Source organism: Neophocaena asiaeorientalis, unplaced genomic scaffold (assembly GCF_003031525.2).
Source record: "Neophocaena asiaeorientalis asiaeorientalis breed wild unplaced genomic scaffold, Neophocaena_asiaeorientalis_V1.1 scaffold106, whole genome shotgun sequence".
Classification (NCBI taxonomy): Eukaryota; Metazoa; Chordata; class Mammalia; order Artiodactyla; family Phocoenidae; genus Neophocaena; species Neophocaena asiaeorientalis.
The window spans coordinates 4,750,968-4,775,490 of record NW_020172597.1 but is presented as its reverse complement, the minus strand read 5'-3'; the positions used below and the strand labels follow the sequence as shown (position 1 = coordinate 4,775,490).

General features: G+C 57.6%; 1 protein-coding gene across 1 annotated transcript; it reads right to left on the bottom strand.

The window, feature by feature from the left end:
• Window positions 1–1,897: 1,897 nt before the first annotated feature.
• On the bottom strand, window positions 1,898–23,568 carry KCNQ4 (potassium voltage-gated channel subfamily Q member 4). The gene is made up of 12 exons (XM_024738790.1): window positions 23,451–23,568; window positions 23,067–23,242; window positions 22,299–22,424; window positions 21,787–21,918; window positions 21,500–21,595; window positions 18,421–18,509; window positions 16,523–16,684; window positions 9,499–9,719; window positions 7,681–7,780; window positions 5,407–5,538; window positions 2,781–2,910; window positions 1,898–2,205 (listed from the first exon to the last, which is right to left on the bottom strand). The coding sequence occupies exons 1-12, from the start codon at window positions 23,566–23,568 to the stop codon at window positions 1,993–1,995; spliced, it is 1,695 nt and encodes a 564-aa protein (XP_024594558.1). The 3' UTR covers window positions 1,898–1,992.
• Window positions 23,569–24,523: the final 955 nt, after the last annotated feature.

Here is a 24,523-nt window from a genome sequence, read left to right as displayed (position 1 = left end):
CACTGAACAACCAAGACCAACCACCTCCTGCTGAAAACTTTAATGAAATCAATAAGTTAATAAGTTAACAAAGTGAGGTACTTGCATATCCGAGAACCGGGTTGGTGGGGAACCTTGATCGTGGAAGCAGGAAGGGCTTCTTCCCAAGTCTCCTTTGGTCATAGGGTAATCCCATTCTCCTGCCCCTCTCCACAGCTCTGTCTCTCAGGGGGCGGAGGTGTGGCTCTCTGGGGACAGTGCAGTGCAGGTGAGGTGAGCCAGGATAGGCTCCATCCAGGGCATGACGGTCACATGCAGAGGGCATGTGGGGGCAGAGGCTGGGCACCGTGGGGCTGAGCAAGATCCAACCCCAGCCCTGGCGCTGGTGCATGCAGGTCCCCAGTCATGAGATGCAGGCAGCTGGGCCTGAGACCCTTATTCCCTGGTGCCCCACAAAGGGTCACCATTGGTCCACTACCCATCACCCTCCTGCCACCTGCACTGGCTTTGCAGAAGAGGGACAAAGGGTTAGGGATACCAAAGAGGTGCTGGGGGCCTGGAGTGGATGGAGGCTTATGCGGTATGGGGGCTGCCAACTGAAGTGAAAAGTGGAGTATGGAAGGAGGGGAAACAGTGCATGTGAGCGCCGTATGCACTTGGTTCCTGACAAATGGTACTCGCTAGATGCCTTATTATTCTCTCTGGGAGTGAGTTAGAGTAACTAGGAAGAGGGCAAGCCTAGATGGAAGTGGGCCTGATAACCACCCTGCGGAAGGGCCTTTGGTCTTTCCAGTGCTGTCCAGGCCCCAGAGGCCTAGGCCTGAGTTGTGCTGTGGGGGCGCTAAGGAGGGCCCTCGGGGGCAGGCAGAGGCAGCAGTTAGGGCTCCTGGACCTGTGAGGAGTAGATCTTCTTGAGAAAGGGGAGCTGGTAAAGTTCTGGAGACCTGGAGTCACGTCAGAGCTCCCTCTCCTGCCTGGACGTAGTTGGTAGGAGTGGACATTGCCCTGCAAGGCCAGTCCACTGGCCTCAGCTGCAGAGGCCCAGGAAAAGCTGAGTGGCTCTGTGCTCAAGTCTCCAAGTGTGGGTGACTGTGTGTGTCAGTGCGAGTGTGAGAGACTTCCTGCATGTCTGGGGCAACTGTAGGGACATGTTTGTGTGACGGTGGGAGCATTGTCTACAGGAGGTTGGGGGGAGAACACAGAAACTTGTGCTGTCAAAGGTGTCTAGGGCCAGAGGGGAGTGAACATTGGCAGGAAGAGGGAGCCCCTGGGAGGGGACACCTGCAAATGGGAAGAAAGGCCCAGACACTGCCCTTTGGGAGGCAAGGGAGAAAGAGGCCCCATGCTGGGAGGTGAGCAGTTGATAAGCCGAAGAACAGGGATGGGGGTCATAGCCAAGCAGCCTGAGACCAGCTACTGCTGGGGGCCCATCTCCCAGTGGGGGAGGGGCAGAGGGACCCCATGGGGGTCCCCAAAGTTGCATATTTAACATAGTTTGCATATATGGTGCCCACCTGCCTTGCGGCAGGGTCCTGTGCTTGTGGGTACCTGTATGGGCACCGTGGGCCCACCCCCAAGTGGGGCGGGGACTTGGCCGGAAGGCTTCCCTGCTCTGTCCAAAGGGCAGGCCAAAGACCTCACCTTGCATAGCTGGAAGCTGAGTCAGGGCCCAGGGCCCCAGCGCCCCGCTCCCACTCCCGGAGCAGTGCCCCTGCCCGGCGGGCCGTGTCGGGCCTTGATGGAACGGGCAGGGCACTGGGGGGCCCAGAGGCCGCAGGACAGCCGCCGCTGCTGCCCTCCGTGCGGCCTGGCATCTCACGCTCCTGAGGTGGGGCGGGTCGCTGGCACCCACATCGGGTATCTCGCCCACCCAGGCAGCTCAATACTGCGTGTGGCCTCTCTCCCCACGAGGGAGCGAGTTCAAGTAAGAGAGGAGTCCGGAGGCCTCAGAGGGCGGGTCCGAGCGCCAGGCCGAGGGGCTGGCCGTGTGCTACCCCGCCCCTGAGAAGCCCCTCAGTCCATGTTGGTGCTGACCGAGCGGGAGATGCTGAGCGTCTGTGCGGAGACGGAGATGTCCTCGTGGTCCACAGGGCTGTGGTAGTCGGAGGTGATGTCGGGGTCGAAGAGCGGCACTTGCACGGTGCCCAGGCTGGCTGAGGTGCCAGAGCGCAGGCAACGCGAGTAGAAGCCCAACAGCAGGTCCAGCTTGTGCTCGATGGACTGCACCTGGGGGCGGGGCGCGGCTGGAAGCGGGGCCTGGCCGGGACTGGAGGCGGGACTTGGGGGGCGGGACGCGGCTGGGAGGCGGGGCTTTCCCGGGGAGGGTCACATGTGGGAGACGCGGCTCCTCCGGGAGGGGGTGCGACAGGAAAGGCGGAGCTTGGCCGGAGGGCGGAACGAAGCTGGGAACCTGGGCTTTATTCCCCGCCCCGCCCCCCACGAACGAAATTTAGTTGTGATTGGTTGGGATAGTCCGGGTGATCGACAGAGACAAGTGAGGAGGGGGTCAAATGAAGTAGGTGGGACTTCGACGGGCTTATCTGAGACGCTAGCAACCTAGGGCCGGGTTTGGCTGGAGAGGGTGGGGTTATCGGGGTCTTTTAGCAGGAGTGGGCGGGCCTCCTGGGAGGCGGGGCTTATCTGTGGGGCGGGGTCGGTCGGGCAGGGGATGCCTGCCCCGCGGGTACTCTGGGCTGCTCTGAGAAACGTACCCTCCCCTTGGGCTTGACCCGGGGGCCTTCCAGAGCTTCTCGGTCGACGACTAGCTCCACCACACCAGCGAAACTACCTCCGACACTCACCTGCTTCTCCACCTTGACCACGCGTCCCATCATACTGATTTCATCCACCGCCTCCGTGTCGCAGGGCCCTTTGTCGACCTTCTCCCGGGACTTCCGGTCCCCGGGGCCCCGGCCGACAATCTGGTCCACCCTGTGGGGAAAGGGAACTGTCAAAGGGCCCAGGCACTCGCCACAACTCTCTCCTACAAGAATTTGAGTTTGCCTGCTGAAAGGGGAGAGAGACATCCTGCAAGGTGGGAGCAGGCAATCTGAGGGAGGGGCCAGTTTGATCTGCCAAATGGAGGCCGAGTTAAACGGAGGTACCCGGCCGCTGCTTTGAGGGTTTTCCAAACAGGAGAGCAAAGGCACCACACGCAAGCATGACAAGTAAAACAGCTGCCTGATGGGAGGGCAGGCAGGCAACGGTGGGCTGGGTAGAGGGAGAGACAAAAGTGGGAATGTGAGTTATAAGGGGGACAAGGCTGGAACTGGATGCACGTTATTTTTCTACTCCTCTATATAGCAAAATTCTTGAAAGCGTTTTCTCTACCCTCTATCTTCAGTTTCTCGTCTCCCTTCCTCTCCAAAACCTCCCCAATCAGGCTTTCATTCCCACCATTTCACCAAAACTACTGTTGTCAAGTTCCCAAATGACCTTCACGTTGTTAATTTTGATTCTCATTATACTTGACCTGTTAGCAGTGCTCAGCACATCTGATCACCCCTTCTTCCTGCATGTTCTTCATCTGGACTCCCAAACATTAGCCTCGCCCAGTTCTCCTCCTACCTCACTCACCGCTCCTTCTCAGTCTCCTTTGCTGGTTCCTCCTTTATCTCCACAATCTCTAAACATTGCAGGACCCAAGGCTCATTCCTGGGACTTCTTTATTTCTATTTACTCTCACTCGCTAACTGATGTCTTCAGTTCCAGATTTTCAATTCCTCTATACACTGTTGACACCAAATCTGTATCTCCAGCCTACACCTCTCCTCCAAACTCCACACTCCTCTACCAGATCAACACTCCATTTAGATGTCTGATGGACATCACAAGCCCAACATGTCCCAACTTTCCTGATCAAAACTTGCTCCACTAGGGCTTCCCTGGTGGCGCAGTAGTTGAGAGGCCACCTGCCGATGCAGGGGACATGGGTTCGTGCCCCGGTCCGGGAAGATCCCACATGCCGCGGAGCGGCTGGGCCCGTGAGCCATGGCCGCTGAGCCTGCGCGTCCGGAGCCTGTGCTCCGCAACAGTGAGAGGCCCGCATACCGCAAACAAACAAACAAACAAACAAAAAAAAAAAACTTGCTCCCCTCATTGACCTCCTGCATGTCAATAAACAGCAACTTTTTTCCTCTTGCTGAAGCCAAAACCTTAGCTTTATCCTTGATTCTCTCCCTCTCTCTCTCTTTTTTTCTCTTACACTCCTTCCAAAAACCCTGTCAGCTCTACCTTCAAAATATATCGAGAATATGACCATTTCTCCCCACCTCAACTGCTGCCACCTGGTCCAAGTCCCCAGCATCTCTTGCCTGGATGTCTGAAGTAGCTCCCTCACTGGTCTCCCTGCTTCCACCCCAGCCCCTTATAGGCCATTCTCAACACAGCATCCAGGGTGATCCTTTTAAAATATACCTCAGATTTCATCAGTCCTTTGCTCAAGGCCCTCCAACGCTTGCATCTTACTCTGATGAACGCCAACATCTTTGCAGTGGCCTACAGGGCTTTATATAGTCTAAGTGCCATTAGCTTTCTAACCTCATCTCCTGCTTCCCTCATGCCAGGACAGGCGCACTGGCCTGCTTGCTGTTCCTAAATCATCACCCCAGGCACCTGCCCATCTCAAACCCTTTGCACCTGCTGTTCCCTCTGGAAACTATTTAAACAACAACCATGGGACTGTTTGCCTCACCTTCAATTTTTTTTTTCCTCAAATGTCACCTTCTCGCCTATTTAAAAACCACAAATCCCAACACCCTAACCCTTATTTTTCTCCTTAGCCTTTATTATCATCTGACATATTCTAGTTTCACTTACTATCATCTGTTCTCCTTCAGCTGGCATGAAAGCTCCATGAGGGAGGAGCCATTTGCTTTCTACCGTATCCCCACTGTCTGGTAAGTAACAAATAAATACCCAATAACTATTTCTTGAGAGAACAAATGAATGGGCAGTGAGAATGCAAGCCACAAGAGGAAAAGGGAGAGTTGTAGGTGATTGGGGTCTTGATGTGAGAATCTACCTAGACGCTGGGTGGAGAGAAGAGGTGCTGGAGGATTCCAGGGGCAAGAGGTGAGCAGCGTTGAGGACAATTTGCCTATTCCCTTAGGAGATGGGAAGTCACTGATTATCTTAAGCCTGTTACTTCAGGACGACAAAACAGTCATCTAAAGACGTTCCCGCGGCAAGCAGGTCAGTAGGGTTCGCAGGGAGGACCTGCGGCTTGGCGTTTCCTCAGGTTCAACAACAGGTGCGGGCTCTGGCTGCAGAGCGCTGCAGGCCAGAAACTCCAGCTCCCGCAGCGGCGCCTAGGGGGCGCTCGGGGCTCCGTTCGGGCGCCGGCAGAGAGGCTCCAGCGGACCTCGTGCGGGGGTTGGTGCCGCGGCCGCCCTGCCCCCCTCCCCCTTCGGAGGCCGGCTCACCCACCGGGCCTGCAGACTCTTGATCCGGCCCAGCATGTCCAGGTGCCCTGCTGAGTACTGCTCGATGACGTCCTTCACGTCGTATGGTCGTAGCGTCTCCTTGAATTTCCTTTTGGCTACCAGGAACTTCAGGATCCTGTCGGGGGAGGGGGTCTCAGAGGACAGGGATTCTTTTCCAGCCCCCTCTCCGTCCTTTGCTACCTTGTCCAGCACGAGGGCAGCTCCTGCTTGGGCCACCGCAAACAGCCACTGCTGGGTGTCCAGCCTGCCTACATACCCACCGCGCTCCTGCCCTGGCCCCCTAAGTTTGTTTGGTATTCTTTAATGTGCCTGTATCTTCAGTCAGCTGGGAGGGCAGGGGCTGGGCCTGGTTTCTCTCTGCTGGGTGGGACACAAGGTAGGCATCTGTGAACACTGTTGCTGATGACAGCTTAGGGGAAGACATTTTTGCATATGCCTGTTAGCACGGCTGTGCTGGACCCCGGGCACCCAAAAGGGCACCAGATCCAATCCCTGGCCTCAGGAACACTGGTCTGGGGTGGGAGACGGAGAGGACACAGACAATTATGGGGTGACAAGGGTCATGTCAAGGAATGGAGAAAGAAGACTGCGGACCATGAGAAGGGAGAGCTCGGGTGGGGAGGTCAGGGGACAAGTCTTAAGAGTGATACTTTGCAGTCCCAGGGCAAGAGGTGGGGAATGAAGGGAGGCTTTCTGGACACAGACAGGCAAGGCGATGTGTGAGTGAGAGTCAGTTCAGAGTAGCTGGAACAGGATGTGAAGGAAAAGGGTTAATCCATGGGAGGCAGGGGAAGTGTGTGTATGTGTGGCGGGGCTGAGGGGGGTACTCTGAAGAGCTCTGAATCCCCAGCAGCGACTGGGCCCTGGGAGGTCGGGGCAGTGGGGACGGCTGTGTGGCTTCCTCTGCAGGCCTGTGTGGAGGATGCCCCGGATGGGCAGAGTCCCGGGTGGGAAGACCCACTGCAGGGGAAGAGCTGGGAGAGGGCAGTGGGGTGGAGACACAGGACAGCCCTGAGCAGTGCGGGAGAGAGGACCGAAAGGCTTCTAAGTCTGAGTCCAGCATGACTCCCACGGCTTGGGCACCGGGTGGATGGCGGTGGCACTGCCTGACGTGGGGACATGGGAGGAGGAACAGGATTGGGGCATGCTGCGTGTGAGGCGTCAAGGAGAGCTGACCTTAGCCAGGGGGCAGCTCGGGCGTTGTGTTCCAGAAGCTGGGCACTTGGAGGGGAGAGACAGGATGTGTAAAAAGCAGGTGGGGAGAGGCCTCAGACTCTCTGGGAGGAGGGTGCCCAGCTGAATCTGATTTAAAAGGGTTAGGCAGGTGCATGAGGCAGGGAGGAGAGGGGGTGAGTCTAGAAGGCCTAGGGGTGAAGCTGGAGCGGCAGGGTGGAGACAGAGACTAGACCAGAACTCCATTCCAAGGAGCTTGCGGCCAGATCCCTGGCTGGATGGCCAAAGGGCTCAGGAGACTCTGCCCCCCACCCCGAATTGTTGAGGGAGACAGCCAGTAAAGCCAGTAGGGCAGGGGCCTTCAAACTTTTTGACCAAGACCCACCATAAGAAACACAGTTTACAGAAGCTAGTATACGCACACGCACGCACACACACACACACAACTGAAACAAGTTTCAACACTTTTATTCTTACTATGAGGGATGCACTCTGATACTTTCTATTCTTTTTTTTTTAATGTTGACCATGGCCCACTAAATTGATTTCACTTCAAACTGTTGTGACCTGTGGTTTGAAAAATACTGCTCTGGAGGAAGTCCTGGGGAAGACAGACAGGCAGAGGTCAAGACACCCAAGGAGAGACAGTAAGTCTGAGTCACAGAGGCAAGAGGAGGATGGGACTGAGACACAGAGATGGAGCAAAACCGCCTGTAAGACAGAGACCCAGGGAGAAACAGGCAGGTGCCGATACCAGCTAGGGAGAGAGAAATAAAGAGAAGAGAGCCTGACATAAAGTAAGAGAGAGGAAGGGGAGAGAAGCAGAGAGGACACCGCAGGTGTGAGCAGAGGGACCACGATGGGCAGCGGTGCCCACCGCCCCACCCGGCCAGCCCTCCAGACACAATGAGTCTGCGCAAACCCTGCTGGGAGCCATATGCCGCCTCTCCACCCCACCCGCCTTCCACTGAGGGTACCAGGCAGGCGGCAGCTGGCGCGCTGGATGCTAGGCCGGGCCTGGCCATGAGGGCAGGCCCCAGATGGGGAGCAGCAGTGGGCGGCCCGCCTCCAGCCTCAGTCTCACCTGACAGAGCGGATGACCGTCTTCACGGCGGGCATGACATCATCCACTGTGAGTTCACACTGGTAGCTCTTCTCCTCTGCCACTTCCTCTGAGGGGCCCTCTGAAAAGTCGGGGAGAGGGGGACAGGTGGTGGCAGCAGAAGGGGCCATGCCCAACCCCTACCACCACCTTTAGAGGTACGGAGAGGGAGACAGAGCCTCAGGAAGGGCCCAGAACCTTCCTGGGGGCACAGAGCAGACCAGGTTCCTGCCCCCCTGGCTGTCCTGCCCAGAGTGAAAACCTCAGTTTGCTGCATGCCCGTCTGCCCCGTGTAAACATCTCCCTGGTGGCTGGTGTGCAGGAGCTGCTTTAGGGCACGTCTGGTCTGGCCCGGGGTAAACTGCACACAGCCCTAGAGGAAGTCCCACCCGTCCCACCACGCAGGCCAGTGAGCGCCAAAGACAAGGGGCTTGAGGCCTCTGCACATAATGGCGCACACAGCCTCATCCTTCAGCCAGGAGCGAATCGAGGGACTGGGTCCCACCCCCCAGCTCTGCAACTGACGAGGCCTCTAAACCAAGTCATTCTCCCTCCCGCCCCCATGAGAGAAACAGCTTCTCCGAGGCTGGTGCCCTGCACTGCACAGACAGGTAATGCTATCCTGGCCTCACAGGGGCAGGAGGGGCAGGAGGCCAGGCAGCTTCTTGGCAGGGAAGAGGAGGCCCCGGGCACCAGCCATGCCCAGACTTCCAGCACCTCCCAAAGACTGGTTTGTGGGGTTCTGTAACTTTCCAGGAAAGGGCTGTCTGAGTGGTCAGCCAGCAGCCTGTTGGGGGCTGATACAGCACGGACAGAGGCAGCATGGCTGGGTCCCCTCCCTCCGAGGTTCCCGTCCCCAACCTCCATCCTTGTCTACCCCCCCAACTCCTTTTCCCACCCAGGGCCCTGAAGCAGGTCAAAGCTGGGAGAAGTCTTCCAGGGGACTTGGTCCAACCCTTTTGTTTTCCAGAAGAAGACACCGAGGCACAGAAAGGGGCAGTATCCTACCTAGGTCACAGTGCAAATCAGGAGCAGAGCTCGAACTCAAAAAAGTGACCTCTCTAACCAGTTAAAAGCAACCCCACCAGGTTCACAGCCTCACATCCCCAGGCTGGGCTGGCAAAGAGGGCCAGGGTGGGGAGTGTGGGCCATGGAGCTGGACAGACGTGGCTGGGGATACCAGCTCTACCACTCACTAGCTGAGAAAGCTCAGTCTCCACATCCATAAAATGGGGATAGAGACAGACCCTACTTCCCAGGGTTGTTGAGAGAAGTAAATGAGATAATCCAGCCCCCAACAGTCAGGGCTCAGTTCAGCAAGGATGGCTTCCTGCTCCTTCCAGAGCATGTTTATAATACTTCTAGCTTTTGTTGGGCACTTACTATATTCCAGAACTCTTCTGTGGATAATCTCATTTAATCCTCACAACAAACCTATGAAGTAGATATGCTTCTTGTCCCCATTTTATAGATGTGCAAAATGAGGCCCAGGGAGATCAGGTTACCTGCCCAAGATAAGTGACAAAGCCAGGATTCAAACCCAGGCAGCCTGGCTCTAAAGTCTGTGCTCCTAACCACTACCAAATGCCACCTCTACATTCTCCTCTGATTCTCAGTCTGGAGCATCAGCAAAGCAGGTATTATGATGCCCATTTTACAGACCAGAAGACTGGTGCCCAAAGATAGTCAACCTGCTGCAAAGCTGGGGCTAGAACCGAGTTATTTCCACCCCCCAGCCCAGACTCTGTGTCCGCCCTGCCACCCTCAGCAGGTCCTGGCCCCAGACCCGCAGGGGCTCACCCTCAGTGGAGGCACGGGGTTTGAGTCTCAGGGAGGCCCGGAAGCGGGTGCGGTCGTTGAAGCTCCAGCTCTTCTGCACCTTGGTGGGGCTGCTGGCCTCCCCCTCCTGCTCACTGCTCGGGGAAGTGGGCATCGGTGGAGGTGCTAGGTGCTGCTTGGAGGGGCCTGTCCGTCGCTGGGAGCTGCCCATGCGGATGCGGTCTTTGATACCCATCCGCCTGCTGGCACAGCAGGTCGGGTGGGGGAGAGAGCCAAGTTAGCCGGAGCTGGGGGCCAGTGCGAGTGGGGACACTGCTGACTTAGGGCTTGGGGGCAGCTACTGGGGCTGATTCTCCACCAAGGGGAGACTTCCTGGGATGGGACAAGGGTGTGGTGAGGGGGGCCCTGACTCCTATGAGAAGCTGATCCAGGGTCAGTCTGAACAGCTCCCCTCCCCACTCCGACCTCCCACCCCTTGTTGCCCAGACAGATAAGGGGTACACAGGAGACAGATGTCAGAGTAGAAAGAGTGACAGAAACCCAAGAAGGGAGTCAGAGACAGACAGGGGGACTGGGGAGCTGGGCCTGGCCCAGGCAGGTGGGTGGGTGGAGGTGGTGACCCCTCTGGGGACAGACAGGCTGCTGAGGGATGGAGAAGCTCACCTGGCCACGCACACTGAGTTAGGCCCCCAGCTCCTCCCTGTACACAGGGGCGGGCTGCGTGGAGTTGAGGGCATGTGCCTGTGTAGGGTGTGCGCTTGCATGCACACAGGTGCCAGTGTGTGTACCTACGTCGGCATGTGTATACACGTGTCAATTTATATTTTCCTCCTTTGCCCACCGCTGGAGCTATCTGACCCCACACTGGTCAGGTCAGGGCTTTAGGACATGGTACAGTTGTACAGGCAGTGCACTGCAAAATTCCAAAGTCTCCATCACTCAGACTTCAGTGAGAATGGTGCCCCTGGAGGTGTGCAGTGCACTGGCCTGCTGGGGCTCTTGGCCCAGCATGGGCCCACAAGTATGCCCAGGCCATGCCTGGTGCCCCTCCTCCCAGTGAAGGTCTATAACCTGTTCTTCTGTGGTCTCCCCTGCCTGAGCTCTGCCCCCCCAGACTGATGTCCTGCTTATGTGACCCCCCCCAGCCTCCTGAGTCTGCAGTTCAACAGCATCTACATCTCCGTGTACGTGTGAACACACGTGTGTATCTGTGTGTGTACTCAGACTTCCCTTCCCGCACCCAAACTCCTCACCCATTCCCCAAATCTTGGAGGAAGACAGGTGAGGGGAGGCCTCAGGTTCCCCGCGACAGGCCCTGCTTAACCAATACCTGGTAGAGTAACTCTGTGTCCAAGAGGTTCAAGGACCACGTTGTCGCTGTCTGAATAGGACCTATGCAAACATCCCCATCCCATGGCCTGTGGTGTCACCACTGCCTCCCTGCTGTGGCTTGCCACTTGAAGGGCCCCCTTCAGACACGTTTGGGGCCCTTCCACCCCAGATGTCCAGGGCCCTGGCTCAGGAGAGCACCAGCCAGTCTGGGAGGAATTCTGAGATGGGGCCGGGGCTGGGGGAGGACACTGTGTCACCTAGTCTCTGGGACTTTCAGATCCAGGGTTGAGAGGACAGACTCTGGTTTCAGGGCAGAGTGGGAGCTATGGTCCTCCATGCCCAGGGCATGGGGGACAGAGTATAGAGCCGAGGTGCTGAGGTGAGGGAGATCTCGAAACCAGGGGCACCTTCAGCAGGTGCCTTCAGGAAGGCAACTGGGATGTAGGGCCATCCTTAGGGGTAGGAACCTCTGCCCGGAGGGGAGAGGTTACAGGTCAAGGATACGAGCCCTGAAGATATGAGGACAGGGCGGCCCCTGCAATCCAGCATGCTGTTTGCTGGCCCAGGACCCCCTCAGCACATCCCAAAGATTCCAACCAAAGTTTGAGGTTGGCTCTCCCAAACTTTCCTCCGCCGAGCTGTTACTTCAGGCTCTCTTCATGCTGGCAAGCACCCCCCAACCCCATCCGTGCAGCCCCTCCTTCTGTCCTCCACTCTTCCAAGGGGCAGAGGAAGAGAGGGGGGCGGAGAAGGCCCTGACACTCAGCCAAGGGCCCAGAACTCTGGACCTCTGTGACCGGCACATCACTCCAATGGTGTTCTGGGGGAAGGGGGTGACCTCCCTGTCACGAGAAGTGTGCAAGACTGAGTTTGCACTCAGCAGGACTGATAAAGGAAGGGGGTGGGGGCTTGCCCTAGAGGTCTTGAAAGGTCCCTCTCCAGCTCTGATTCTGTGATGGTTGAAGGAGCTTCCAGCGTGGTTTGTGGGGTTCTGTAACCTTCCAGCCAGCCAGAGACCCTGGACTCCTCTTCAAGGTAACAAGGCACTGTTTTCCCAGGGGCGGCCCTGGATTCCAGCTCCTTGGGCAGTGCCCAGAAAACGGCTCATGTCAGCCTCTTTGAAGCCTAAAAGCTCAAAGAAAATGGAAAGAAACCTGGCACACAGTGGACATCGAAAGAGCTCCTTCCCTCCCTGGCTCCTCAGAACACACAAGGTCCACTCTGACTGCCTGAGCCTTTTCAGCTCTCAGCCACTTCAGGTGGCGGGCTCCAGTGTTACGACCCCTATTTTACAGATATGGAAGGGGGTGACTCGGCTTCCAGGTCATAGAGCTCCTCTGGATGGAACGAGGCCTGGAACCCAGTTTTCTGTGACTGCAGAGACTATGTTCTTTCCCTGGGGCAAGCCGCCAGGATAGGGTCTCGGGCAGTGATGCTCAGGTGGGGGCTGTTTTGCTCACCAGGGGACATTTGGCTGGAGATATTTTTGGTCGTCACTCTGGGGGGTGCTCCTAGCATCCAGGTAGAGGCCAGGAACGCAGCTAAACATGCTGAACAATGCATGTGACAGCCCCCAACAATAAAGAATTTTCTGACCCAAGACATCAATGGCGCCAGTGAGAAACTGACTGCAGCGTCTGTTGGTGTCTGGGGGACAGATGTGTGGGCTTGACTGGGGCTTCCCCGTGTGAGAGGGTAAGCTCGGGGCACTGGCTGCCCTCTGACTGCTCTGCTGGACCCAACCCCTGTGCTCACTCCCACAGGGATTTCTTTAAGGACTCCATCTGCCTGCCGAAGGCCAAGCTCGGCGGTGGAGGCGTGGCGGGAGGCAGCCTACCCCTACTGGTGCTGCATACAGCCCCTCTCTTCAGGACTGGGAAACAGCATGTGGCTGGCCTCTCCACCCTGGCCTCGCCCTTCCTGCCCACCACACCCACACATCCCAAGGAATCTTGCAAAGGGGCAGATCTGACCCAGAGACTCCTCGGCTTTATCCTCCAGCATGTGCCCGTGTCCTACAGCCGTGGTTTCCAAGCTCATATCATAACATACCAAACTGCATGAGGCTGACATTTATATAGCACTTCCTCTGAGCCAGGCACAGTTTGAACGGAAGCAGACCCTACGATCGTCCGCATTTTACATGGGAGGAAATGGAGACACAGAGGGCTTATGCCCGAGGTCCCCTAGCCAGGCTCAGATCCAGGACCCATGTTTCTAAGAAACACTGCTTCTTGGTAGAGCAGCCAGGAGCTCCGTCACCCATCTCCTCCTCATGGGTCCCCTGATCCACAAGGCTCCTGAGGCACTTTGGGAAACCCAGGACTCTGTAAGCCCAAGCTGCCAGGCAGGGCCAACAGTATAAAGCTCACACGGGGCCCTTGGCTTCTTCGTGACCCAGCCTCGGCTCCCGACCTCCACGCTGGGCTGCCTGTTCTTTGCCAAAGCCGCGCTCTCTCTCACCCCCTCCCCTTAGTGCATGTCGCCTCCTTGGCCTGGAAGGCCCTCCCTCACACCCACTCCTTTGGGGGCCTCCTCCGGGTGAAATGCCTGACCCAAGCTGCACAGGCCCCCTGCTTCTGCCTTAGTTGTGCTCATCACACCGAAGAGCAGTTACTCTTTGCAACTCTCTAGGCACAATGTTTTATTTATCATTGTGTTCCTAGTGCAGGGCCTGGCACAGGGCAGGTACCAAGGGATGTAGTGGCTAAATGAGGCAGCCAAAGAACTGGGCTCTGGAGTTAGCGAAGGAGGTGCCAATCCCAGCTCCTTCAGGCATCTGCTAGGATCTAGGTGGTCAGCGGGGAGCCAGGAAGCTAAAGGCCCGGCAAAGGTCAGAGTGGGAAGGACCCTCAGAGAGCCTCTAGTTCAATCTGCCCATTCCACAGATGGGAAACTGAGGTCCAGAGAAGGGAAGCAATTTGGCCAAGATCACGCAGGGGGGTCAGCGGCAGAGCCAGAACTCATCCCAAGGCTCCTGTACGTGTCCCTCCTGGCAGACTGGGCGCCAGACCTGGCAGACTGGGCACCAGGCCCTGGAAGACTGGGCACCAGACCTGGCAGAGGCATCCCCAGGAAGGCGAGGGGCTCATCAGGGCCCCAAGGCAGATGGCAAGCGGCAGGCACATGCACCTTGTCTCTGGCCCATCCTGTCCGCCTCTCCAGCCCCAGAACTGGGTGGGGCAAGGAGGAACGGGAACAGGAGAAGGCGAGGGGGTACCTCGGTCTCCAGCTGGCGTGGATCCGAAAGAAACTCCGTTTATTACTAAACATCTGGCTGGAAAGTTGAGAACAAGACACAAACAGAGGTTAGTGGGAAGGAGGCAGGTGGGCAGAGCATGGGGAGCTGCCAGGATGGGGCTGGCTTCCCGTGGCTGGTGGGAGAGAAGGACCCCCCAGCTCAAATCATCCTCCAGCCCACATGCCCAGAATGCAGAGGTTCTCCAGCTTTGCATAAGGATCTCATGGGGAGCACGTTAAATATGCAGAACTCTGTGCCTCTTCTCCAGAGGTGCTCATTCCGTGGGCTTGGGGAGAGGTCCAGTATCTCTGCATTTTGAACAAATGTCCCATGGGTTGCAGACGCAGGGAGTCAGTGGACCATGCTTTGAGAACCACTGTCTTAGCACCTCATCACAAAACCCACAGAGAGAGGTGCTGGCCCTGCAATGCCACCCCTCAGGAAGTCCTGCTCCGTGTAGCCCTGGGAACGTACTCAGCCTGGATGCACCCACAAGCACCACTAAAGGTGTGGCCAACCGGGGTGTGTGTGTGTTGGGGGAGGGGGTCCTGTCTTGGGCACCCACCCCACAGGGCCCAGAGAGCCAAGATTAAGGATATGGCCATTTGGCCTGAGGCTGGTGCCTGATCTCCTAGAAATCCCAGCTCAGCCCCCTGGCGTCCCTGGGAAGAAGGGACACTCCACCACCAGCACCATAAGCCCCAGCCACACAGACACTGCAGGGCAGACAGACACAGGCTGGAAGTCAGTGATGGCCGAGCTCTCGGCAGTAATCTGTTCCTAGGCCTCGGGGGGCCAGAGACCCAGAGCAGCTGTGGGGGGTGGTACCAGTACTGGAGTCCAGGATAATCTCCATTTTCAGTGTCTTCCTACTCAGGCAGAGTGAGACGAGAGCGAACTGAAGCTACAGAGAGCCCTGGCGCAGGCCGTGGGCTGCGGTGCTCAAATGCCAAAACTTCTGAGTTTCTCCCTGTCAGCTGTGGTTGGGTGGGTGTGGGGATAACACTGTAGGACATTCAGATAGTGACAAAGGATACGAGTGGGGCTGCACCGTGAACCCTCTTCCACTGAACTCCCAGCCTACCCTGGCCAATCATGCTTCCCTTCCTCCCAGAGACCTGGAGGGGCTCTCCCTCTCTACCCACTTCCTGTTCAGCCCCTGGCCAGAAGTGCCCTCACTGAGACCGGAAAAGGAATTCTGCTCCCAGCATCCTCTGCACCAGAACCCCCTCCTCCCTGTTCCCCAGGCCCTTTTAGCCCAGAAACCCAGAGCCCCTGATCAGCCTAAAAACTGCTGATTTTCTGCCCAGAACCCAGAGGCTCAGAGTAGCTTGATGACTTTCTCAAGGACACGCAGCGCCAGGCGCGGAGGCTTTCAGGGCACCTCCACCTTCTGATCCCCGAGTGGCTCACCTCTTCTCCCCTCCCTTGTTCTGGGCCTGGGACTCAGAATCACACCTGAGGCTCAAGGACCAGATGTCCACCTGGCTGATTCAGGGATGATATGTAAAGATGAGACAAAACAAAGAGATGGGTAGGCAACGGGGTGATTGTGGTGGCGGGGGGGATTGAATCCTTGACCTCAAAACTACACCTCTACAGGAGAAGCCGCTTTCCCATATTGTGAGTTAGTGGGCCTCCCTTACCCAAATATGCCTGAAATTCCACTATTTATGAACATTTACGTGAGGGTAAGCATTGTTCTTTCTTTGTTCTTCTTTCAAGATGCAAACGCTCCAGGAGAGGCAGGTCAAGGGGAAAGAGGCTGTTGGGACAGCAAAATGTCCCTCTATAAGGAAGAAAGACATTGTGGGAGAATCCCAGGAGGACCCTCTGGGATTAGCAAAGCTGTGGACAAGGCTTGCACAAGACAAGAGCATTAGTCATTGGTTGAGTTTACATAGGCCCTACAGCAGTTCTTAGTCACAGAGCTCTCTTTCCAGGTGGCATCTCGTTCCCGAGAGGCGAGTTCAGCGTCAAGCCCCTTCTAGAGGAACATGCTGGGGGAGGGGGGGGTCCCTGCCCTCACACCCCAGTATGGTGTCCACGATTACCTGAGCTGTAAGCACCTGTGGCCAGCGGCCTCCTCCTCTCTCCAGCTTCCCGGGAGGGATGGGAGTGCAGGGATGGAAGAGTGAGGGGGACGTGGAAACAGAGAAAGAAAGAGGACAATGGAATGAATGGAGGAGGTGATGGGAAAGGATGGTGTGGACATCTCCCCCACTCAGACCCTTGGAACCCAAGGTGACAAAACGATGAGTCCACTCTGGCCTCTCCAGAGAGACCCTCGTTCTGTACCTGTCAGACCCTCTGATGACAACTGGTCCAGGCCTCATGACAAGGCCTGGGAGTCCCCAGCACAGGCCCAGACACCCACATAGTGGCTGGAGGCAGGTCTGAGAGAGGATGAGACAAAGAATGGAAGAGGAGGAGGAGAAGCAAGAGGAGGTGGCAGCCCCGGGGGGCCCCTACCTTTCCCCAGGGCAGAAGAAGGTGCTGCCCGGCCGGTGGCAGGTGGCAACGGGCGGGTAACGGGAGGGCGCTCCGTCGGGTACTGGCGCCCGCCGCACCTCCAGGGGCCGTAGGCCCCCGTTGCGGGCCCGTTGCACGTGCTCAAACAAGAGGGCCAGCTCTCTGCAGGACAGGGCACCGTCAGCAGCAGGCAGGGCCCTGGCACCGCCCCCTCACCCAAGGGCACTGAGCTCCTGACAGATCTTGCCAGGCCCTGCCTCTCTGGAGGTGCTCGGCAAACACCCCAGGCCCGTGTGGGCAGGGGTGGGGGTGGGAGACTAGCCTTCCTCCCTCTCTCTCTACACTCAGCTCCTGGGAAACCCTCAAGGGTGCCAAGTATGACAGTGCAGGGTGGGCGCCACTCGAGGGCACCCTCCCAAGGGGGCAGGTGGGAGCTCAAATCCACCTCACTCTCTGCTCAGCAAGCCGAGCTCCTGGACGTGGAGCTGTGCCCACCCGGAGGCCAGCGGCAGCCCTGAAATCCTCGCCCTCCAGATCCGACTGGATTTTAGGGGGAAACTGAGGCTGAGGAGGGAGACTTGATAGGGCAGCCCAGCTTCCTCCTCCTGCAGCATTCACTCTTGCCACTGGGCTCTTGGAGACCAGATTGAGGGCTCAGCTTCTTCTTAACTCTCAGGCTTTCTTGTTTCTATAACCCAAGAAGGATATCGCCTCTCTTTGTCCTCTTTGTCTATTGTATGGATGAGGAAACCGAGGTCCAGGGAAAAGGAGGATCAGTGGACCCAGAATTTCCAAACCAAGCTCTGTTCCTCTTTCCAGAGGACCCAAGACCACCTTCCCAAATCTTTCCTCCCCATCACACACCATATTTCTAACAAACCAGCCCCTGCCCCATTCCCCAAGGCCTGGCCTTGAGTCCTTAGGACTACTTCTAGAAAGGATGGCTCCTTCTAATCTAACCAGCTTCCCTGTCTCTAAGGTGGGAGCTTGCCTCTGCCAGGTGGAGAGATGGGGGGAACCAGTGTAATTCTGGGAGCCCCTCCTTCCCAGCCCCTTCTCTCCTGCTCCTCCCCTGGAAGGCCCCTGGGGCTGAGAGGGAGCAGGGATGGGGGCAGCCAGGTGTAGGGGTGAGTGGGATCACGCAACAGCTGCTCTTGGAGAACTAATGAGGCAAAAAAGGCACCGGCAAAAACGCTGAGCACAGCAGCCCGGCCCCGCCTTGCTCACTGCCCGCCTGCCCACGGGACTGAGCCGCTCTCCAAGGTCTTCATTCCTGCCTCAGGGCCTGGCCAGGCACCTGGCCACACGAACCTTGGTGATGCTGTTAATGATCCCCCTGTGTGGAGCCACCCCCGTGCAGTCTTACCCCAGCCTGGGCCAGTGGGGCGAACCCACTTCTGGGCCCTAAGGCTGCTGCCTGGGACAGTAAAATCAGTTACGCATGGGGGTGCTGGGCTGGGTGCTTGTACCCAACATGGCACACGCGTTCTTGCCCACGCCACGCTGTCTCTACCCAGCTGCAATACGCCAGGCTGGCGAGCGCTAACACCGCCCCCAACTCAGACCGCGGGGAGTGAGCTGCCTGGGCCACTGCCCTGAGTGGCAACAACTCTGGGTGAGCGTGTGGCCTGCTAACCCCAGGACCCAGGGCTCAGCCAGCAGGGCAGGGCTCCACCCCACGCCCTGTGTCCAGTGTCACCGCACTCCCTGGTATAGCAGAGTGGGAGAGAGGACGGTCCAGGCTCTGGGTGACACAGGATCTACAGAGCCAGCCCCAGATGCTCCCATGGGAGCTGTCACCCCTTTGCCCCCCCACCAGGGTTGAGTCCCAGCCATTTGTCCCCAAGGAGCATTACTACCAGCCACCCACCTCCCCTTACCCCTGCAGTAGGACCTACTTGAAGGACGGGAGGATGCTGTCATAGTAGTACCAAGTGGCTGTCAGGTAAGCCCGGCTCGTGTCGGTGGAGTACAGGCGCCATGCAGCCTGGTGGTGTGGAAGAAACGGGAAGGAGGTGGTGGGGGACAAGGCATCAGAGAGGCCTCTCAGCCCCCCACCAGCCCTCTGCCCCCAAAAGAACCCAGTCCTCAGGCCAGTTGAAGGGTACTCGGAGCCAGAGGCCAGTTCCAACTCCACAGCCACCAGCAGGGCTAGAAGGAGGCCTGGAGAGAAAAGACTGCCCCGAGGTGACGTACAGTCAGCATCAGAGCCAGAGGCCTCGGAGTGTGGGAGGTAAGAGCTGCGGTTTTGTCATCAGGTAGAAGTGGGTTTCCAACCCCAGCTTTGCCACCTACTCATGTGGGCAAATTAAGTAAATGTGCAGAGCCTCAGGTTCCTCATCTGTGAAATGGACATAATACTACTTACCTAACAGAGTGTTGTGAGGACTAAATGGGCAAATGTATATTAAATGCCAAGCGCAGTGCATGGCACATAGTAGGCACTTAATACCTAGTCCCCCCCCTTTTTTTTAAACATCTTTATTAGATTATAATTGCTTCACAATGGTGTGTTAGTTTCTGCTTTATAACGAAGTGACCAAGTTCCAGTTTCCGCTTCATAACAAAGTGACCAAGTTCCCCCTTTAAACACTCCTGTTATCCTGTTACCACAGCTGATAAATACCTATTCACTGAGTGTTTGATTAATGTCTTTCTCTCTCCTTAGACTGTAAGCTGTGTCTTGGCCAGCACTGTACCCTCTGGCACCTGATGGCTGCTCTGCAAATGTTTGGGGAATGAACACTGACTGAATAAACGATTGTTACTAATAATAACCCCACCCCCTCCTTCCCAGCTGCCTGTCACTGCCCATGGGATTGACGAGGGGAGGAAACAGCATCACCTACCAACCCCTCAGCATCCATGAAGTTGCAGGGTTTCCTCTGCGGCAGGAGGGATGACGACCAGACAAGAGGAAGGACAGTCCCTCTCCCCCCAGGTAAAGCGAAGAGCCAGGTAGGGACTGTGAGTGGGGTGATCAGCGAGGGCAAGAAGGCTTGGGAGGTGCTGGGCAGGAGGAAGCAGAACTGGACCCTTCTTCGGGTGCCTCTTGTCCTTAAGGGACGGCCCACTGCTGACCTCACTGGCCAGGCACCCTCCCAAGACAGGAATATTTTTACTTCCTGCTTGCCTAGGCCCCTGGCTTGGGCTGGGGAGCAGCTGCCAGAGCTGTCTCATTAATTATGGGCACCACAATACCAGCTGTCTCTCGGCCCGGCCAGTGCCAGCCGCCTGCCCCTACGATGCCCCTCGGAAGGCCAGCTCCCAGGGAACAGCAGCCATTGTGCCCCAAGGGATGCTAAGAAGGAAAGTTTGGGCTGGTGGCTGGAGATAGTAGAGATGGGAGGGGGGGTTCCACCCTGGGGAGGAAAGATAAGGGGGCCTTGAGTCAGACCTGGGCTGGGGGGTCAGAGCATGCCCAGCTGGGGAGCAGGCCGAGGCAGGCTGTGCATATGTGCCCTGAACTATTTCTCGCCGAGGTTTCTCTTGCACAAGGCTGAGTCACGGAGTCACAAAAAAATCAGAGTCTTGCCTCAGCCCCGTGCCCCGTCGGAATGCCTCAGAGAGTGGGGGAAACTGAGCCCACACACTCCTGCTTTTTTCCCACCCGTCTGGCTGTTCCTTCTCTGCCTCCTTGGCTGGCTCAACTCTGACCACCCAGCCGCGAAGTGCTGAGGTTCCTTAAAGCCCAGCTCTGGACCATCTTCTCTTCTCCTTCTGTCCTCTCCCCACTGGGCAAGCACTTCATTACCATCTGCACACAAGGCCCAGCACATTCCTCACCTCGGCTGCACACCAGTACATCAGTGGCCTCCTCAACATCCCCCCTCGGGGGCTCAGAGGCCCCTCAGACTCTGCATGCCCCAGCCAAACTCACACTCTTCATGCCCCAAGTCTGGTCCCCCTCCAGTGAGGAGGGTCATCCACCATCCAGTCAGGCAAGCCAGTCACCCTGCCATCTCCCTCTCCCTCACTCCTGATGTCACCGATTTTACCTCCTAAATACGCAGCATCTGCCTATTTCCTTCCATCTCATCTGTTGCTACCCTAGTCCAAGTCACCCGCCACCCCGCCTCACCCAGACTGTTCCCAGAGCCTCTTATCTGCTCCCTCCACACACCCAGGTCATGCTCCAATCCACTCACCACCTTTCAGAACACGTATCTGATCATGTCACCCCTTCCTCCTGCTCCATACCTGTTAATGGATCCTAATTGTTCTTAGGAAAATGTTAAATTCCTCTCTCTGGCCCTCAGGTCTAGGCCTCGCCCACTTATCCAAACCCTTCCACTTGAGCTTTCTGTTCCCGTCTCAACTAGCTTCCTTCCTGTTCATCAAACACGCCCTGCTCCCTTTCACCACGGGACCGTTGCACACGCTGTTCCCTTACCTCGAAGGCTTCCCCCTTCACCTCTTCACCTAGTTAACTCCTACCCATCCTCCAGCTCTCTGCTCAAGTGTCAGTTTCCCAGTGTAGTCATCCCTGAGTTCCCCTTTAAGGTCAGATCAGGCCAGGTCCCCTGTAAAATGCTCTTCAGAGAACAATTTCTTTCTTTCAACATGTTTCTCTCGGTTTGTAGCTACAACATTCACTTGCGGGGTGAATTAAGGTGTTGGGAGTAGAACAGGCTTACTGATGACTGCACAGCTGACGGGTGGCAGGACTGGGTTTCCACTAGGGACCTAGGGCCTCTTGTCCAGTCTCCACTCCACATCAGGCCATGTAGAGTTGGGGTTGCAGTGGGTCAATGGGACAGCTCTGGCTAGCCCTGGACTGGGCATGTGGTGCAGGGAGAAATTTCTGACAATCTTAGCCAGCGTCCTAGCTCTGTCCCTGACTTGGCACGTGACGCCAGAAAAGTCACATCTCTCTGAGCTTCAAAGTGGAGTCACAGTTGTGAAGCTGGGACACGAGGGTCATCATACAGAGCTGACACACCAATTCAGTTCAGGGGCTTCCTGGGCATCCCGTACCTGGATGAGGTTGGCTGCTGGCATCCTCCGCTTCTCAAAGTGCTTCTGCCTGTGCTGCTCCTGCACCTTCAGGGCAAAGCCGGAGCCAAGGATGCCCTAGGACGATAGGCATGGTTCGCGGAATATGGTGATGGTGGGGACAACAAAAGGCAGCAAAGGTGCCCCCACCGCTGCCCATCTGAGGTGCCCACCACCACTCATGCAAATGCTGGATGGGGCTTAAGCAGGATCTGTCCCCAGGACGCCCCCGCCCAGGGCTGGGCCATCCTAAGTGGAGGGGGACTCACGGCAGGCAAGGCAAAGAAGGAGACGCCTATTAAGGCGAAGCCAGCAGCCAGGACCCTGCCCAGCCACGTGTGTGGTGTCTTGTCACCATAGCCAATGGTCGTCAGTGTAATCTGGGAACACAAACAGGTTACCTGCAGGGCTGGTTACGGGGGCCACCCGCAGGAGCTTGTTGGGTCACAGGCAGGTGGGAGCCTGATCACAAGGGAGGGGGCCTCCATGGTTGCCCACAGGGACTGGTCACAAGGACTTGTCACGGGGGCTGGTTAGAGGCATAAGTGGATTCTCCCCCTCCCCCGTGCTGGTGGAGGAGAGGGGTACAGGTCACAAGGGCTTGATGTAGGGAACTAGATGGGGTCACATGCTGGTCCACTGGAGGACTAACACAGAGGCTGGTCACGAAGGTCCCAGCCTTAGTCGAGAGGACAGGGACAGGCCCCTAGGTCGGGGTCACGATGATCAGGCCGGGGAGGGTCCCAGGGAGAAGGGCGGCCCTGCACAGACCCTCACGCACCGTCCCCCACCAGAGCGAGTCGGCGTAGGAGGAGAAGTCGGAGTTGGCGTCCTTCTCAGCCAGATAGACCAGGAAGGAGGTGAAGATGAGCACCAGAAACCCGAGGTACCAGGCGGTGATCAGCTCCTGTGGGGTCAGCAAGGGATGAGACCATACACCTGGTACAGGTGGGGAGGTGGACGGCTCCCAGAATGGCCTATGGGAGGCGTTCTGAAAAGGGATAAGAGTACCGACCTCTCGGAAGTCCCTGGAGGTGGCTCTGCCTGCCTTTCTTTCTCAGCAACTCCCTTCAAGGAGACCCTGCCCCGCCTTCAAGGAAGAGCGAGGCCCTCACAAAACCTCAGAGCATGCCCCGGCCCTGCACTTGACCCTCCAGGTTCCACGCTCAGACCTCCGCCCACAAGCCCATCTTGCACCGCCCCCCAAGCCCCACTTTCAGGCTTCCATCCCGCCCCACACCCTGTCGCGCCCCAGCCCCACCCCCAGACCCCGCTCCAGCTCCCCACTTCCCTGTAAGCGTAGACCCCCAAACCCGGAAGCTTCCAATTGAGACTCTCAAGCCCTGCCCTTCAGGCCCTGCCTCCTGGCCTCGTCCTGACCTCCCCTCCAGACCCCGCCCTTGCCCCGCCCCCCGAGGTAGCCCCTGTGGCCTCGCCCGCGCTGGGTCCCTCGTCTCCCCTACCACGGCCCCGCCTCCGCTCGGCCCCGCCCCTCCAGCTGCCGCACCAGCTCCGCCCCGGACGCGCCCCCGAACACGCCCGGCCTCACCTTGCTGTGAGCGTAGACCACCGAGCCCAGCAGCTTCCAGGTGCCGCCGCGGCGGTCCATGCGCACCATGCGCAGGATCTGCAGGAAGCGCATGCTGCGCAACGCAGACGTGGCAAAGATGTTGCCCTGCGTGCCGGCGGCGATGACGGCCACTGAGGCCACGAACACGATGAAGTCTGCAGGGGCGAAGAGCGGGCGAGGTCATGGCCAGCGCCGGGGAGCCAACCTACCCTGTGCCTGGACCCGAGGTTGGGGGTTCCTGGGGCCGAGGGGGCGATTGGGAAGGTCTGTTGAGTCTGTGTCAGCAGCCAGGGTCCTGGGGTCAGGGTGTTAACCCTGGGGCTTGGGGGTCAAGAGTCAGGCGGGTCTGGGTAGGCCCATTACCGATGACACAGAAGGGTTTTCTGGCAAAGCGGAAACGGCCCTGCCATCCTCGGTAGCGGCAGCAGCATCCCGCGGACCAGATGCGGATGATGTACTCCAGACCAAACACCACGATCATCACGAATTCCTGTGGGACCAGGGGCCTGAGTTCTGGTCCCCACTCTTCAGGACCGGGGTCTAGGTCACACGGCACCCACCCAGCCCGGAGTCCCTGGGTTAGGGGTACTAGGATTTCCTCAGACCACCTCTCCTGGAGGTTCTTACACCTGGATGGACCTGAGGAGGATTCCAGAAGGAAGTGGCTTCTTCCATGTCTTCCAAAGAGACTGAAAGCCCAAATCTATCCTCCCTTGCTGTCCCCATGAGCTGTCTGGGTTTTTCTTCTCCTCATCCCACCCTCCCCCTCCCAGCCATCCCAGCCTCTGTAACCCTGACCAGGTGACATAAGGGGTGGTTGGTTGTCTGTCACTGTGACCCTCCAAGGTGCTTCCCGTTAGGGGGAAAACCCCCATCACACCAGGGGTGGTGTTAGCAGTTTTGATCCTGAGAAGGAGTGGCTCTCCTCTGGGCCCATCATAAGCCCTGGCATAGAGGCGGGAGCTCTCCCAACACCTGCTATAAAGCAAGGGATGAAGCCCAGAGAGGGGCAGCCACCAGGTCAGAGAACACAGCACAGCAAGCCACTCTCTGAGCCATGGTATGAGAAGCCTCACTCCACCTTCACCCTCAGACCAGAGGTGCTACCCCGACACAGCCTCCCTCAGACCCAGACTCCGGCACTCACCAAGATAAGGAGACACTCGTTGGCAATTTCCTGGTGCTCCTGGATAGTGGACAGCACGGACAGCACCAGGCAGCTGAAGACCAGCAAAAATCTGCAATAGCAGCATGAAGGAGAGGGTTAGACTGCTGCATGGACAGGGCAGCCAAGGAGCCTCTGGCAGGGGGCTGCAGAGTCAGAGGAGGAGGAGGAGGAGGGAAGCTTCATTTGGGAAGAATAATCTGGAAAGCAGACTAAGAATCAGAGTTCCTTGGAGCTGTGGCTTGGTGCTGGACACCAAAGGGAGAAGCCC